The sequence below is a fragment of the Lynx canadensis genome, chromosome E1 (assembly GCF_007474595.2).
Source record: "Lynx canadensis isolate LIC74 chromosome E1, mLynCan4.pri.v2, whole genome shotgun sequence".
NCBI classification, from domain to species: Eukaryota; Metazoa; Chordata; class Mammalia; order Carnivora; family Felidae; genus Lynx; species Lynx canadensis.
In genome coordinates, this window is record NC_044316.2 from 42617864 (window position 1) to 42632182 (window position 14319).

At 60.8% G+C, this 14319-nt stretch overlaps 2 protein-coding genes across 16 annotated transcripts in view; both read right to left on the reverse strand.

Annotated features, from left to right (window-relative positions):
* ARHGAP27 (Rho GTPase activating protein 27) overlaps nucleotides 1-7591 on the reverse strand; it is a 31853-nt gene extending 24262 nt beyond the window's left edge. For 3 of the 5 annotated variants that reach the window (XM_030295331.1, XM_030295332.1, XM_030295330.1), the window contains exons 1-3: nucleotides 7482-7591; nucleotides 6436-6572; nucleotides 4372-5049 (exon numbers count right to left, since the gene is read on the reverse strand). In XM_030295331.1, the coding sequence (XP_030151191.1) occupies nucleotides 4372-5031 (660 nt within the window). In that variant the 5' untranslated portion in view covers nucleotides 5032-5049; nucleotides 6436-6572; nucleotides 7482-7591. Of the gene's footprint in view, nucleotides 1-4371; nucleotides 5050-5246; nucleotides 5432-6435; nucleotides 6573-6994; nucleotides 7110-7481 lie in introns of those variants that run through there. The other 2 variants (XM_030295334.1, XM_030295333.1) reach the window with 2 other exon arrangements.
* Nucleotides 7592-9075: 1484 nt separating this feature from the next.
* PLEKHM1 (pleckstrin homology and RUN domain containing M1) overlaps nucleotides 9076-14319 on the reverse strand; it is a 47431-nt gene continuing 42187 nt past the window's right edge. For 8 of the 11 annotated variants that reach the window (XM_036064343.1, XM_036064344.1, XM_030295325.2 and 5 more), the window contains 3 exons: nucleotides 12893-12956; nucleotides 12250-12407; nucleotides 9076-11412 (listed from right to left, as the gene is read on the reverse strand). In XM_036064343.1, coding sequence (XP_035920236.1) covers nucleotides 11301-11412; nucleotides 12250-12407; nucleotides 12893-12956 — 334 coding nt within the window. In that variant the 3' untranslated portion in view covers nucleotides 9076-11300. Of the gene's footprint in view, nucleotides 11413-11470; nucleotides 11958-12249; nucleotides 12437-12892; nucleotides 12957-14319 lie in introns of those variants that run through there. The other 3 variants (XR_003964604.2, XM_030295326.2, XM_030295327.2) reach the window with 3 other exon arrangements.

A 14319-nucleotide genomic window follows, 5' to 3' on the forward strand; every position in this document is an offset into this window, starting at 1 on the left:
GTGAGAAAGACAGTGGCTAGGAGGAGGAAGGACTCCGGAGACCCTCCCCTTGGCCTCAGCTCCCCTGCTCTTACCAGCACCCCCCTTTCCAGAGGGCCCATGGCTGGTCCCCACCCAAAGGGGACCCAGGTGGGTTTGTCCGAGGCCTCAATCACAGCTGCCCTGGGCTGCCCTCAGAGTCTGTCCCACGGAATGGGTGCCAGGCCTGGGATCCGGAGAGGAGGCAGGGGCGCCTCCGGGCGAGTCACCGGGCAGGTGAGTTTCAGCAGGGGTACAGGAGAAGACCAAGGAGGGGGGAGGTCAGGGAAGAAGGGGAGAGAGTGGGCAACTGCCACGGCCCGCCCCCGCCCCCTGTGCAACGATATGAATGGTCACTCACAGTTCTCTGAAGAGGACAGGGAGCCAGGGCCCCGGGGCTCCTTCCAGTCCAGGCCGCCTGCTCAGGTGGGGCACCGGCCAGGCCGGCCGTTTGCAGAGGCCCCGGCTGTAACTCTTTCCTCCCAGTGGCCAGTGCCTGGGCAGCAGGGGCGGGCTCCAGTCCAGAGGGCTGGCCTGAGGCCCCGGGGCGGGGATGGTGACCGGGGATGGTGACTGCACCCAGAAATGGACTCAGCAGGGGAGGAGTCTCAGAGGCCCCTCCTCACCTGGCTTCCCCAGGCTCGAAAGCCTCTCCTCAGCGAGGGAGGGAGTAGAGTAGAGGGGAACAGGCTGGCTACGGCCTGCAGGCCACCTGGCTGAGACTGAGCCTGGTAACTAGGGTGGGGTTCAGGGTCAGGAGGTACGGGAACTGACTCCCGCTCAGCCAGCTCCCGCCTGGGTGACTTTCAGCCAGCCACTCAACTTCTCTGAACCTCTGCACTCTGGCACAGGGGGGCGCCCTTCCATGCAGGCCTGCCTTCAGAACTGCTGGGAGTGGGAGCCTTTGAGTGAGAGCCCACGGGATCACTAGCCCCTGTGGCGCAGGATCACGTCATGCGCCACCATGCTTTGTGTCCCCAGTGTCCAGCGCTTTGACCAGCGCACTTTGACCATCCACCGGCGCGTGGTGGATGACAAGGCCGTGAAACGCCACACGGTGGGCGAGGAGGCTTCTCTCTTCTGAGGGTCCCCGCCTCTGCCAATCGTCCTACACCCATGCCACCCTCTCCCCTTGTCCAAGGCTCCCCAGTCCCCGATGAGCCTGACCCTGTGTCCCCTCCATCCTCACATCCTTGGCCCTTGCCTCAGAGGGAGTGGGTCCCTCCCCGTCTGCCCTGGGCATCACCCTCACACCTGTGTCCTGGGATCCCGTCTCGTCAACCAGCTCCTCTGGCTGCTGCCCACTCACTCAGATTTGGGGAGCCCCCCCCTCGACCTCCACATGCCTCTGGCCACACGGCACCTCTCCCTTCCCTGCCATGCTTCTGAGCGGTCTCCACTCGGCCCTGCACCCTCATCTTCACCCTCTGACCTCTGCCTTCTGCTTTTGGTAACCCCTTGGCCAGCTCCTGATAAAGTGGCTGCTGACCTTGAGGTCACCACTTCCGATAAATGTTCGATGGCCTTTATCTAACTTCCCCTTCCTTCTGGACACCTCTCGGTGTCTGGACCAGTACTCTCCTGCTTCTCCTCCTTGTTCCCTGACTGTGTTTTACACTTCCTCCTCTTCCCTCCCCTGGTCACCCAAATGTGGTGGGCCCAGGGCTGTGGTCCCCGGGTCCACATGCTCCCTTGCCCCCCACATCTCCACACCACATTCTGGGCAGCTCCAGGACTCCTCCCACGCCTTCCCAGTGTCCCCGCCATAAACAGACCACTGTCTGCGCACACTGGGAGGCTGGGACTCATCCTGACTTCTCTCCCGCCCTCCTCAGCCCATCAGTCACCAGCTCCCTCGAAATCCGCTTCCCGAACCTCTCCTGTCATCACTGCATGCCTGGGAGACCATGAAAGTCCTCTGCCACTCTTAGAGTTCCAGCCAAGGGGTTCCTTTCTGAACCCCACTCCCCTCTCTGCTGAGAGTCTCCCGGTAGCTGCACGGTGACGTCCGAATTCCTGGCGAGGGCCATGAGGCCCCGCCCCCCAGGCGCCACCCACTCCCCACCAGAGCCCCAGCAGCGCAGGGTGGGGGCGGGGCTGAAAGGCCCCAGGGGTGCCCCATCTCACACCTGCACCCATGCCTGGGCACCGCAGTACACTGGGTGTCCTTTTTATCTCAGATGGCCTGGGCCATGCCGGCCTGAGGCATCTGTCCCCTCTTGCCAGGCTCCTGACCCAGATGGTGGCCCTCCAGGCCTGGGACTCTGCCTCACCAGATGCTCGGCAAGTGCAAGGTCACCTCATGCTTAGTTAATGAGTGAATGAAGGGGAAAGGTAGGAGCTGCCTCTCCTGCCTCCTCCAAGAAGAAACAGGCAGGCTCACCATTCAGGAAATTCTTCCTCTAAATGCTGCCTTGAGTAACTAAAAGGAGAATGGGGTTTCCTTCCCAGGAGACAGGCAACTCCCCACGCCAGGAGTGTGTAGGGGCTGGGGTGTCAGGGAGGCCCACAGCTGACACTGGAATAAAGCAGGGTCACAGGAAGTGTGAGATCATACCCATTACACGGGGAGGAAACCAGACCAGAGGTACTAAGCCTCTTGTTGAGGCCATACAGTGCATTCATTAGGGCCAGAAGTGGGACCGGGCAGAGCACTTCCACCAATACCCGGGTCTCTGGCAGACGCCCCAGTTCTTCCCTGCGCGAGCACCACCCCTCTCTCCATCATCTGTGTCCCCCGCCGCGGATACACCACTATACTGTGTGGAAAGAAAGAAAGAGGGGCAAGCTGGACAGGGGATGTGGAAAGGTCCTGGAATGCACCTCCGAGAGCCTGTCCGGGAAACGGAGGGACGCCGGGGTAAAGAGCACTGGTATCCAGCCATCTGTCCCAGAGAAGGGGGCCAACTGGCCAGCAGAGACGGCCGGGCACATTATTTCCCACCCCCTTACCCCTCTGGTTCCTTCTGGGCGGAGTCCCCATCCTCGTCCCCACGCGCCGGTTGCTATTCCCCGTCATGACCACAAGGGGGCGGGCTGCTCCTTGCAGAAACGGGAGCAAAGCTGGCGCAGACCAGGATACCGAATGCGACCCCGGCCAGCCTCGGTGGAGCGCCTACTACGTGCCAAGCGTTTCCATGCCTCACCTCGTTGAAGGCTCACAACACTAATCCTTAGGTTTTGTCCTGCGTTTACACACGAGGACACTGGGGCTGGGGAGTTAAGTGACTCCTCTGCAGCTGGCAGGTGACCCAGCCGGGTCAAATTCCAGTCTCTCTAAGCTTCAAATCCTGAGCTCTTTGCACTGTAACCAGATGGGCGGAGGGGAGACGCAGGAGCTCCCAGCCCGGGAAGGTGCTTCCTTCCTCTGGGCATCCCACACTCAGTCCTGGCATGGGCCAGGCATCAATGTTGACAACAAATACATTACATGAAGTACAAAGAAAGAAATCAGAGACTTACAAGGTTTAGGGATCATCCATCCACACTTTCCACCCCTCTTTGGGCCAAAGGACAAATCAAGACCCTCTGAGAGGAAATGAATTGCCCATAATTACCCAGCTGTCAAAAGGCAGATGTCAAAAAGGGGGTCTGTGCATCCTCCCTCCACATCTCCCCAACCACCGACCCAAAAAGTTCCTAAAGTTGAAGATGTCAGGGTCATCCGAAGGATTCTGAGGATGTAAAAGTGTTTTTAAAACGTGCTCTATTTTCGATTTCCTAAATTAACAACTGGGTTCTGAAACGAAAAAAACACACTCACTATCACTGGACCACTTCCTGAAACAAACAAATCAAAAATTGTCTTTTTTTTTTTTAAAGGGGGAACTGAAATATCGGAAGAAGCCAAAAAAGGAAGCAGATCCCTGACTTCCACATCCACTATCTCATCTGACCCCTAAGCTCCTCTAAGAAGAGGCAGGTGGAGTGGCCCGCAGGTCCACAACTCCATATCCGGGCGTGTTTCGGAATGTTGTGGATTTTAGAAAGGTAATACGGCGCACACACCTGCCAGCAAGGCTTGGAGCAGTACACTGTAATCCGGTTCATCTGCACTTGCGTAGTAAAACTAAATGTAATAAATAAAGACCACCCACAGCTTGACATCGGTTCAAATCAAATTTTTTACCACCAACTGAGTTACGGGAAACCTTTGGACTCCAGGGAGCTTTGGCATTTCGGAATTGCCCATAAGTGACCGGGAGCCTGCACCCTTCTCTTTCCGTGGTTTTGAAAAGTGAGGCTCGGCGGTGACTGCCGCCCCGTCGAGCCGGACGCTAAGCCGAGGGGGGTCTCCTGGAGTCCGGGCCCGGAGCGGCGCAGCACCCCGGCCCGCCACCCCGCTCCGCGTACCTGCTGCGGGCGCTCCTCCCGTGGCGGGCCGCGCACGTCCTGGACGACCTCGTAGACGTTCTCGGAGTCGCTGCGCGCCAGGGGTCGCGGGCACACCCAGGAGCCCGCCACGCTGCAGGCCTTGAAGCTGCCCGCGCTCCCGAGGAGGCCGGCAGGGGGCGCGACGGCGGCGCGCGCCAGGTCGTCCAGGGACTGGGCTGGCCGCACGGGCGCCGCGGGCCGCGTGTACAAGCAGGTGGGCAGGCCCGGCGCCAGGCTGCTGCGCTGGGTGGCGGCGCCGCGCCGCGCGGGGCCGCACAGGGAGCCCACGCGGCCCCGGGGCTCGGCGGGCGTGCCGTCGGGGCCCGCGGACACCGGCGCGCTCACGAAGCGGTAGTCGTAGGCGAGCGGTTCCGGGGCCACGGGCCCCGGGCGGAGCGCGGGTGGCGTGGAGGTGGTGGCCGGGTCCCCGAGCGCCGGCAGCTCGCGCACGTACTGCGCGGGCAGGTAGAAGGGGCGACCGCCGGGCTCGCGCCGCACGTGCCACCAGTGCTCCGTGCTTCGGCGCAGCAGCCTGTAGCGCTCGTTGGGCTGGATGGCCACGCGGCGCCCGTCCTTGCCCGTGTACTCGAAGGGATGCTCCACCAGCACGTACACGTCCCCCTCGACGTCCGCCGCCATCGCGGCCCTGGCGTTTCCCTGTGAGTGACAAGGAGGAGGGGCGCGGAGGTCAGGGCCACCGAGCTGGGAAGCGCAGAGGGACAGAAGACCTGGGTTCGAGTCCCAGTGCTGCATTCCTTATGTGCGTTAATTTCCTAGCTCAAAAATGGGGGGCTTGGATAAAATAATCTCCAAGGTTCTCATTCTTACACTCACTCATGGAATTATGACAATACCTTCATTCTGACAATGCCTTCATCCCGTGGCATTGATTACGAGATTTGAGTCCCGGTTCGATCCCTTGGTGGAGAAATTGTGGGTAATATTGGTCCAGCTTTACAGCCAAGGAAGCCTTGACCCAAAGAGTTGGGATGATTGACCGCGATAAAGTCACCACATTTGCCTAAAAGTTGACTGGGCCTCGGTTTACAGGTCTGTGAAGTGGGAAGAACAGCCCATTCTCTACCCACCCACCCCCGCCGCCACTCCCCTCGCCCCGCCCCCTGCCCTGCCTGTCCCGCCCCAGACGTCTCCAGCCTTCAGGAAATCCGCGTGCCCGGAGCCTCTTCCCTCCAGGCTCCCGCGCCCCCGGCCCGCGGAATCAGGGTTGAGGCGCGGGGCTCTGGGAACCACCCCGGCACCGCTCTATCCCGGGGAATGCCCCTGCCTCGCGTAGTCCAAGGGCCTTGGCTAAGGGACCGGACTGCCAAGGCCGGAGAACCGGTTCTCTCGGTTTCTCTTTCCTTCCCCAGCGGCTTGGCTGCGGACGTGAACCCGGGGCCTGGCCCGCCCAGACTGTCCTGCACCGCCCCCTGTTCTCCAGCTCCCACCTCCACCTCCCGAGTGAGGCTCGGCCCTCGCGGCCTACCCACCAGCCCTGTGATCTCCACATTGCCCCAGGAGAGTGGCCCCTAGAGAATGCACTTTGTGACAGTGACTGCCCCTGCGGCGTCCTTCCCAAAGCTCTCCCGGAGTGATCGCCACAACCCACCGCCCTCCACGCCAGCTTAGCTTGGCGCTTGATGTGGTGTTGGGAGTCCGAGCCTAACTGTAAATCCGCCTGTCTCTCCATCAAAGAGATGAGTCGGTACCCTCTTCCATAAGTGGCTGGTCCCTCCAAGCCTTTGCACTGATCCCATCTCCTGCCCCATAGAGGTGTCCTGGGACCAGCAGCTGGGGAGCTCGGTGGCTTGCTGAGGCTGAGGAACCCAAGGAACAGGGTCTGACCGGGGGGTGGGGTGGGGGTGCAGGGTCTGGCCAGGGGCACAGAGCGTTCTTCACTACTTTCTCCAGCTTCCCTTGTTGGGGAAAGGGTTGCACTCTTGGGCCCTGAAGTTACAGTGAACTGCCTGTAGCTAAGCCAACAACCCCCAGGGAGGACACCTCTTCCCGTCACCTTCCCCTGGACCCCCGCCTCTCACTCACGTTGGCAGGGCAGGTCTCTCCGGGCCCATGGGCAGGACCGGCGGAGTCCGCGGATGGATGCAGATCAGGCCCCTGCCATCTCTTTCGAAGGGCGGGGCTTCCAAGGGCTAAGCAGGAGAGACCTCCGGGATCAGGAGCTGGCAAGGGGAGCAAAGAAGGAGAGGGATGCTCAGGAGGGCTGCCCCCAATCCCCAACGCAGCCGTATCTCGGAGGGGCCAGGAGGAGCCTGAATGAGTGTGTCTGGGCGGGTGGGGTACACCGGGAGTGGGACGCACAGCAAGAGAAGGCGAAGGGAGGGAGGGAGCTGTAGGGGCTGCGACTGAAGGGGCCCTGCGGGGTCGTCAGCGGAGCCCAAGGTGGGTAGGGTCCCACCCCTGAGCCTCCCGCCGTGGGATTTGTTGTCCTCGAGCCTCTGCGTCCCGCGGGCGCGCTGCTCTGGGACAGCTCGACCCTGGTTCGTTGTCTCGCCCAGGGTTACAACCGAAGCCGTATGCACCCCGAATCACCACTACAAGCCCTTTCCAGCCCGACTGAACGCACCACTCGCTTCGGACCCACCTCCGCCCTCCCTGGGCCCTTTCCGGGCGCAGCTCGGCGGGGCCTGGAGTTCCCACGGCAGAGATCCCCACCGGAGCGCAGGGGCTCGGGCTGGGTGGGGAGGGGACCCGGGTCTCGTCTCCTTCCCCAACTCTGGGGGAGCCAGAGGAGCCGGTAGGATCCCTGGAACTTCAGGACTGACCCGTCGTCAGGAGGTGCTTTTCGTGCACTGCCCGGGCGACGCGAGCCACAGCGGCGCCGGGGCCTGGACTCGGGCCCCGCCTGTCCCCGGACGGAGGGCAGCCCTTCGGATCTCCGCTCCGCGCGGGGGACATCCGCCCCGCGCGGCCCTGCTCCCGGGCCCGCGCGGCTCCCTCCCCAGCGCCCGGTGAAAGGGGAGCAGGCGCGCGCGGCGCTCCCGGGTGAGGACCCGCCACCTGCCGCACCGCGCTCCCCCAACCCCGGCTCAGCAACCCCCACCCGGCCCGGCCCGGCCCGGCCCTGGCACCTTGGGGCGTCCGATCACCGGCTTCGCCTCCACTTGTCCCGGCAGGCACGCGTGCTTTCGGCGGCCGGCGCTCCCTCCTCCACCGCCCAGCTCCCGCGCAGCCCGGTTTCCTGTTCAACAATACAGCGAGGGAGGCACCAGCCGAGAGCGCCCGGCAGAACTTCCTCCCGGGCTGAGGCTGGGCTGCGGCTGCTAGAGACAATCCCCGGTGTCCCGGCTTCCTGTCCCCTCTGGGCCGGGCCAGCGCCCTAGGAGCTCAGACGCCACCCTCCCCCCTGCACCCCCTGGGATCCGGGGCCACACCTGGCTATCTCCAGCGACGTGGAAGCGGCAGGGCCAGGAGGGTGGCATGACAGGGGGAGGGAGGGAGCCTCCTCAACTCCTTCTGGAGAGGCCAGATTTCCCTCCCGCTGTGTGGTTCCATCCCCCTGCCTCCTGGATCCTCCACTGGAAGAGGGCCACCCTCCAAGCTGTCCATTAGGGTGTCCTGGAAGTGGACTCGCTCACCTCAGCATCCTTTCTTTCCCATGAACTTGGGACAACAACACCTACTTCACAGGATCTTTAGGAAGATTGAATGAGATGTACTAAGTACATACAATTCAGTAGTAGTCTCACAGTAGTATCGGAAGGATGCACAGAGCTATTAACGTTATTTTTATTATCAGATGAGCTGTCCTCCTCCTTGGGGTGTGATTGAGGTCTCCAAAGCCCCCATTCTTCTTTAGGCAGGAGGGGGAAGGGAGACACAAACGTCCTCAGAGGCACCTTGCTGAGGGTGGAGGCACTGAGACCAAAGGCAGGGTAGCACCCAGGCCACATGCCCCTGGCCTTGGTCCCCAGCGCTGGAACCCAGTTCCTTTTGTGTTTTCAGAGCCCACCCCCTACAACCCTGGAGGGACTTGAGGCCCTGGAGGGAAGCTGGGGCTCAGAGGATACACAGAAGACCTCTCTCATGGGCTGAAAGGTGTCTTCAAGGACCAGAAACCATAGGGCCAAATGTGTTTCAATCCCACTTTCCTGCAAACTGATTTCCCTGGAACACGTGTTTCCTTCTTCTGTCCTTACGATGGGAAGTGGTGGGCTTCTCCTGGAACTTCAGAGGAAGGGAGCAGCCAAGTAAAGTCCCCTTGGAGCCCTAAAAGCCATGAGCCCTGATTCTGGCCCTCCTCAGCCTTCCCTCCCTGAGCCCCTTCTCTGGCTTTGGATAACCCAGTGGGACACGGTCCCGAGATTTCTCACGTTCCAGTGTCGGGGATCGGTGGACAGGCACAGGAAAGAAGCCGTTGTGGTGGCATTTCAGGGATCAGTGTATGTGGGTAAATCTACCCAAAGGCCCAGAGATGCTACCCCCCTCTCCCTGCCACAGACTCCGACTCCTAGTGGGAGGGGGACAGACTGAACACGGTCACCCCTCCTCCCCTGCATGCCCACTTCTGGTGCACAATGTTTACCGCCGGCCACCCCTCTCCAGGCCTCCTGTGTGCCCAGGGACTAATGAGAGTCGGTGGGGGCGGGGGCATCAGACGGCAGGACGGCTGGTGGTTTCCTCCCAACCACTGGCAGCGTCGGGATTCAGAAGCGAGACCAGAGGTGAGAAAGATCAGGTCTTTACTGCAAAATCATTCAAAAATCACACAGCAGCAGTTCCTTCAGTACATTGCAAAGCGCCGTTCGGGGCCAGCGCGCCTCACTAGAAAACAGTTTATTGCATAAAATGGCGTTTTAAAAATAGTGTGGGCACCACTGAGGTTCACATCAGCTTTCCATTGGAGGTGAGAGGGTAAGAGTCAACTCATCGGGAAGCATCAGCAGCTTTCTGGTACTGGGGAGAGGCTGAATTGTAGCTAATGCTGCTAGTCCCCGGTGGGGGTGGTGGGGGAGGAGGGGGGGCACAGGCCCCACACAGCCTAAGCGAGCTCCTCTGGGGCCCCACTCCTGATGCCTCCTAGGGCACCTTCTGGCGCGCACATTGTTCTCACGGGCCTGAGATGAGGCCCGGCCTGGGCGGCACCACCCGCCGTCCCAGGCCGGCTCTGGGCCACTGGGGGATCTGGGGCATCTGTGGCTCTGGCCGGTCGCGCTGGGTCTGCGGTGGGGCATTAATCCTGGCTGTGGGGGTGCGGGCTGAGGATGGGGATCCACTTCCCCGTTTAGGAGGCTTTGGTGTGCCGGGCATAGGTGCGTACTGTTTCCGTGACAGGGGACAGACAGGCTGTGTGGCAGCCCCCTCCCCCACCTGCCTACCACCTCCTCTCTTCTATTGCACAACTTATCCAGCTCCACAGGGCTGGGCAGGTGACTCAGCAGCCGAATCACCCCAGGGGAGAGGTGGGAGTAGATTCATCTCTTGACAGTGAAAGGCAGTCTCCACCTGAGGCCCCCAATCCAAGGGGAGAGCTGACAGGACGGCCAGACGGCCCAGGGCTGGGGATCAGGGGGGCGATGGGTCCAGGAGAGATGGGGGAAGGCAGCAGGGGAATCGCTCCCAAACCACAGGGTCTAAACATCACTTTGCAAACCATTCCAGGCTCGCACTCTACCCCACGCCCCTTCAAAAGGCAATCGTGCTCTGGGGAAATTCTCTAGTCTCTGGCGGCGCCCCCTCCGGGCCAGTCCAGCAAAGCTTTGTGAATTCATGGCTTTGTAAACTGAGGCTAGGCATCCCTCCCACGAGGCGGCCGCCCCCACACATCGCCGCAGCACGGCTGGCACTCTTCCTGGGAGGACGGGGGTCACCACTCCACGGTGCCCAAGGCTGGCCTGGGCTCACTGCCCTCTCTGTGGGCCCCGCCTTCCTCTGTCCCAGCAGGGGTCAGTCAGGCGGTGGGGGGTGGGGGGTGTCCCCCTGAGAGTGTGTCTGCAGCAGCCCCGCCCGTCTGGCTTTGGGTCTGCAGTAGGTGAGGAGGACACGGGGCTGAGGGGTGGGCAAGATGATGACCCGGCCCTGGACCAAGCGAGGGCTCAAAGTGCTCACAGTGCTGGTTCCGAGTCCCTCCCTTCTCCCGCAGGGACCGAGAGCCCAGGCTACGGCGGAGCCAGGGGGCTCTGACGCAGAGAGAGGTGACGCGGAGAGAGGTGACGGGCTTTTCAGGTGAGGAGGGCAGGGCAGGGCGAAAAGAGGCAAGGGAGAGGAAGAGGGTGGTCATCGGGACCGACCCTGACAGCCCCTGGGCAGTTTGGCACGTCGTATTTGAGCCGTGGGCAGCAGTGTCAGGCGCGGGTGAAGGAAAGGCACCCATAGAGCTGACAGGCTCTGGCCCAGCGGCGGCCTGCCCGCCCAGCCACCTGCCTTTGGCCCGCAGGCCAAATGTTCCCACGTGTTTGCTCCGCATGAGAATGTCTGGATTTCTCAGGTGACTTGTGTAGGGTCAAGAATAAAAAAATATTTTCTATTGAAATATGAAGGGAAAAAACCCACCTTAAAAAACTAGACCTTTTTTGAATCCGGAATGTGGAACTGAGCACGTGCCCAAGTGTGGTTTCCACAGTGTTTGAAGAGCCCTGATGGAGGTGCCGTGTCTGTGAGGTGAGCTGGGGCCTGGTTAGTGCAAAGCTCCCCTCCCTGCTTCCCCTGGGACGGGGGTCGGGGGGGGGCATCTGATGGCGTCCCCACCTTGTGGAGCAGACGGGTGGTAGAGGGACTGGGGGACATCCTTGAGGGCTTCGTCTGGTAGGCTCGTGCTCCAGCTGCATCTGGGTCCTCCCGACAGGGGACACGGCTGGGATACCTCGAGAGTATGCAGGCTGATGCCACAGGCGGCCGGGCTGGCTGCGAGCCGCTGCCCCGCAGTCTCGGGCCGGGGATGGCGCAGCGGCTTAGAGGAGAGCGCTCCTTTCTTGGTACTTGCGCCGGCGGGCACAGCGGGGACAGCCCCCCTTCACCACGGCCTGGCAGCTCTGGTGGAAGACAGTCTTGCACTCGCCGCACCTGGGGGAGAGCCGCGAGCGCCGCTGGTGCCAGGGGGCCGGGGGCGGCCAGCATCCCGACCAGCGCCCGTGGCGGGGTGCGGTTCCACTCGGGACCCCAAGACGCGCCGCGCCGCGTCCCCCCAGGCCAGATCGCTGCCTGGAGACAGTGCTCACCCCCGCGTCACACCACAGGCGCGGACGCTCTCGATTCTAATTCACGTTCTAGAGAGGCCGCTAGAGACTTAGGGGATGATTTCTTGCCCACGTCGAAAACACTCTGCGGTTTAAAAAGCTGAGCCCAGGGGTTGAATCTGGGCCAGGCGACGCCTACTGAAAATGGATGCTCCCACCTGTTCAGTTTTCCACTCCCGTGTGGGCCGGAATGGAGGTTTGGTGGGTGACTCTTTCCACTTAGAGGCTTCTGATCAGGAGCGGTAATGGGATAGGAACGATGATTACCGCAGCAGAGAGCCAGGCAGGCACCAGCCGCCAGGCACCCACTTTGTGCCCGGCCTGTGCCACCACTCCAGGGCAGTAACTCATTCAGTCCCTCCCTCGGTCCGTCTGTAGATGACAACACCGAGACCCTCACTCAAAGAGGCAGCAAGTCACCTCTTCTCTAGGAAGACAGCTTCCCTGGTCTAGGGTAGGGCCCCGCGAGGGCTCTCTTGTCCCCGGAGCTGGACTGGGGCTGGCCGTGACTGCCCAGGGCGTCGGCTGTTCTAGACAACCTCACCGCCACGTGGCACTGGCACAGCTGGGGCGTTCAATGTGCTGCTGCACAACGGTGCCGGGCCTGCCTCCCTGGCACGCTGGGGCCCGCTGGGGGGGGGGGGGGGCTGGGTATCCCGCATACCTGACGGTGGTGTCAAACTCGAAGGGGAAGATGATGTCGTGGTGGTGGCAGATCTGGCAGATGAAGCCACGCTGGGTGCACAGGTCGCAGTGGTAGACGTGCTGGGAGGCGAATCCGATCAGGGCATCGAGGAACCCTTCGTACGCCCCGTCTGCGATCTGTGGAGGGCAAGGTCAGGCCGCCAGGCCTTTCGGGCAGCTGTGCTGAGACTGAGGCCATCTGTAAAAGGTGGCCCGCTGCTGCTCCTGGCCCCCTGCCTGAAGATTTCCGACCCCAAGAGAGGTTTCTTCGCACTTGGGCCAAAGAGCCTCCCTGAATCAGGCCGAGCAACACAGGTGTCCAGCAGCCCCATATGCAGAGGTCGCTGGGGATAACGGGCTTGACAGACGAGACCCCAATCCGCAGTACCCTCCCTCGAGGAAAGGAATGTCCCCAGCTGTCACCCCTGTGACCTGGGCTTTGCTGGAGTGCCTGCTTACAGCAGGAGGCTGGTGCTCAGTCATCACCCCAGGAGCGTGGGACAAGCAAGACGCGGAGCCTGAGGTACCGAAAAGCTGAAGCCTCCCTACCCGGTCCTCCTTGCTGATTTCCCATGAATGAGGGCTCTCTAGAGGGGCCTGGGGGCCGGGAAGGGCGTTCTCACCTGCTGGAGGTCAGCAACACTGTACTTGTGGGGAGACTCCAAGAGGTAATTCCTGTGGTTGAGCCTTCAAAGAAAACATAAGAGGTTCCTTATAAGGGTTTCCATGATCTGGGCCAACCTGTGTTTGTTTTCATTCCTTCAGCTGCTCACCGGGTGTGAACACCTGGCCAGGGCGGTGCCTAAGAGCACAGTCGGCCCCCTGGGTTGGGGACTTGGTCTTCCAGGTGGCCTTGGGCAGATCACTTAACCTCACCGAGCCTCAAGTTTCCTCACCTGAGCAATGGAGCTGTTCTGAGGATTCCTTTATGTAAAGCATTTGGCACAGTGAACGCTGAGTAATTCTCAGCCACAGTTGATAACACTGTGTTGTGTAACTGAAATTTGCGAAGACGGTACAACTTAAATGCTCTCGCCAAACACACACGTGTATACATGTAGCGAGCTGATGGATGAGCTGATGGATCCCTCCCCGGAGGGGAGGAGTCCTGTCGCAACGTATACATGTATCACAGCATCGTGACGTACGCTTTAAACATCTTATAGGGGCACCTGGGTGGCTCAGTCGGTTAAGTGGCCGACTTCAGCTCAGGTCATGATCTCGAGGTCCGTGAGTTCGAGCTCCGCGTCAGGCTCTGTGCTGACAGCTCAGAGCCTGGAGCCTGTTTCGGATTCTGTGTCTCCCTCTCTCTGACCCTCCCCCATTCATGCTCTGTCTCTCTCTGTCTCAAAAATAAATAAACGTTAAAAAAAAAATTAAAAAAAAAACAGTGTAATTTTGTCACTTACACTTCAATAAAGCAGAAATGTTTTTCAAAACAATTTGAAGGGATTAAAAAATGTCTATAAGCAACACTAATGAGGAGGAGGAGGAGGAGGAGGAGGAGGAGGAGGAGGAGGAGGAAAGCTACCATGTCTTATATCCATTAACCTGTTTTATCCTCACAGTAATCCCGTGAGGTTGGTACTACCTAAATCCCCACTTTGAGAAGACAACGAAATGGAGGCACAGAGAGGTTAAACAACATGCCTGTGGTCACGCAGCTTGTGTGTGGCAAAGCTGGAGCTTGAACGCAGCAGCCTGGCTCCCGAGCTCACATCCTTACCCACCCGGCGAAGGCCTGTGGGTGTCAGCTGTGGTCATGAGTGCCACCATTACATACCAGGGGCAGTGCTGAGGACAGAAATGCATAGGACGTGGTCCGTGCCCTCCTGTGGCCCCTGGTCTAGCTGAGGGACAGACAGTCAAGCATCCGGTTTCAGTGCTACGTGAGAGGCACTGAGACGTGGCCTAAGTACAGCAGGGTCCCATTTCACGGTGGGGTGGGGTGTGGGGGAGACAGAGGACAAGGACAGCTCTACTTTCCACCTACCAATGGCAGAGATCCTAGGGGTTACATCCTGAGGGAAGGATAGGAAACACCTGCAGA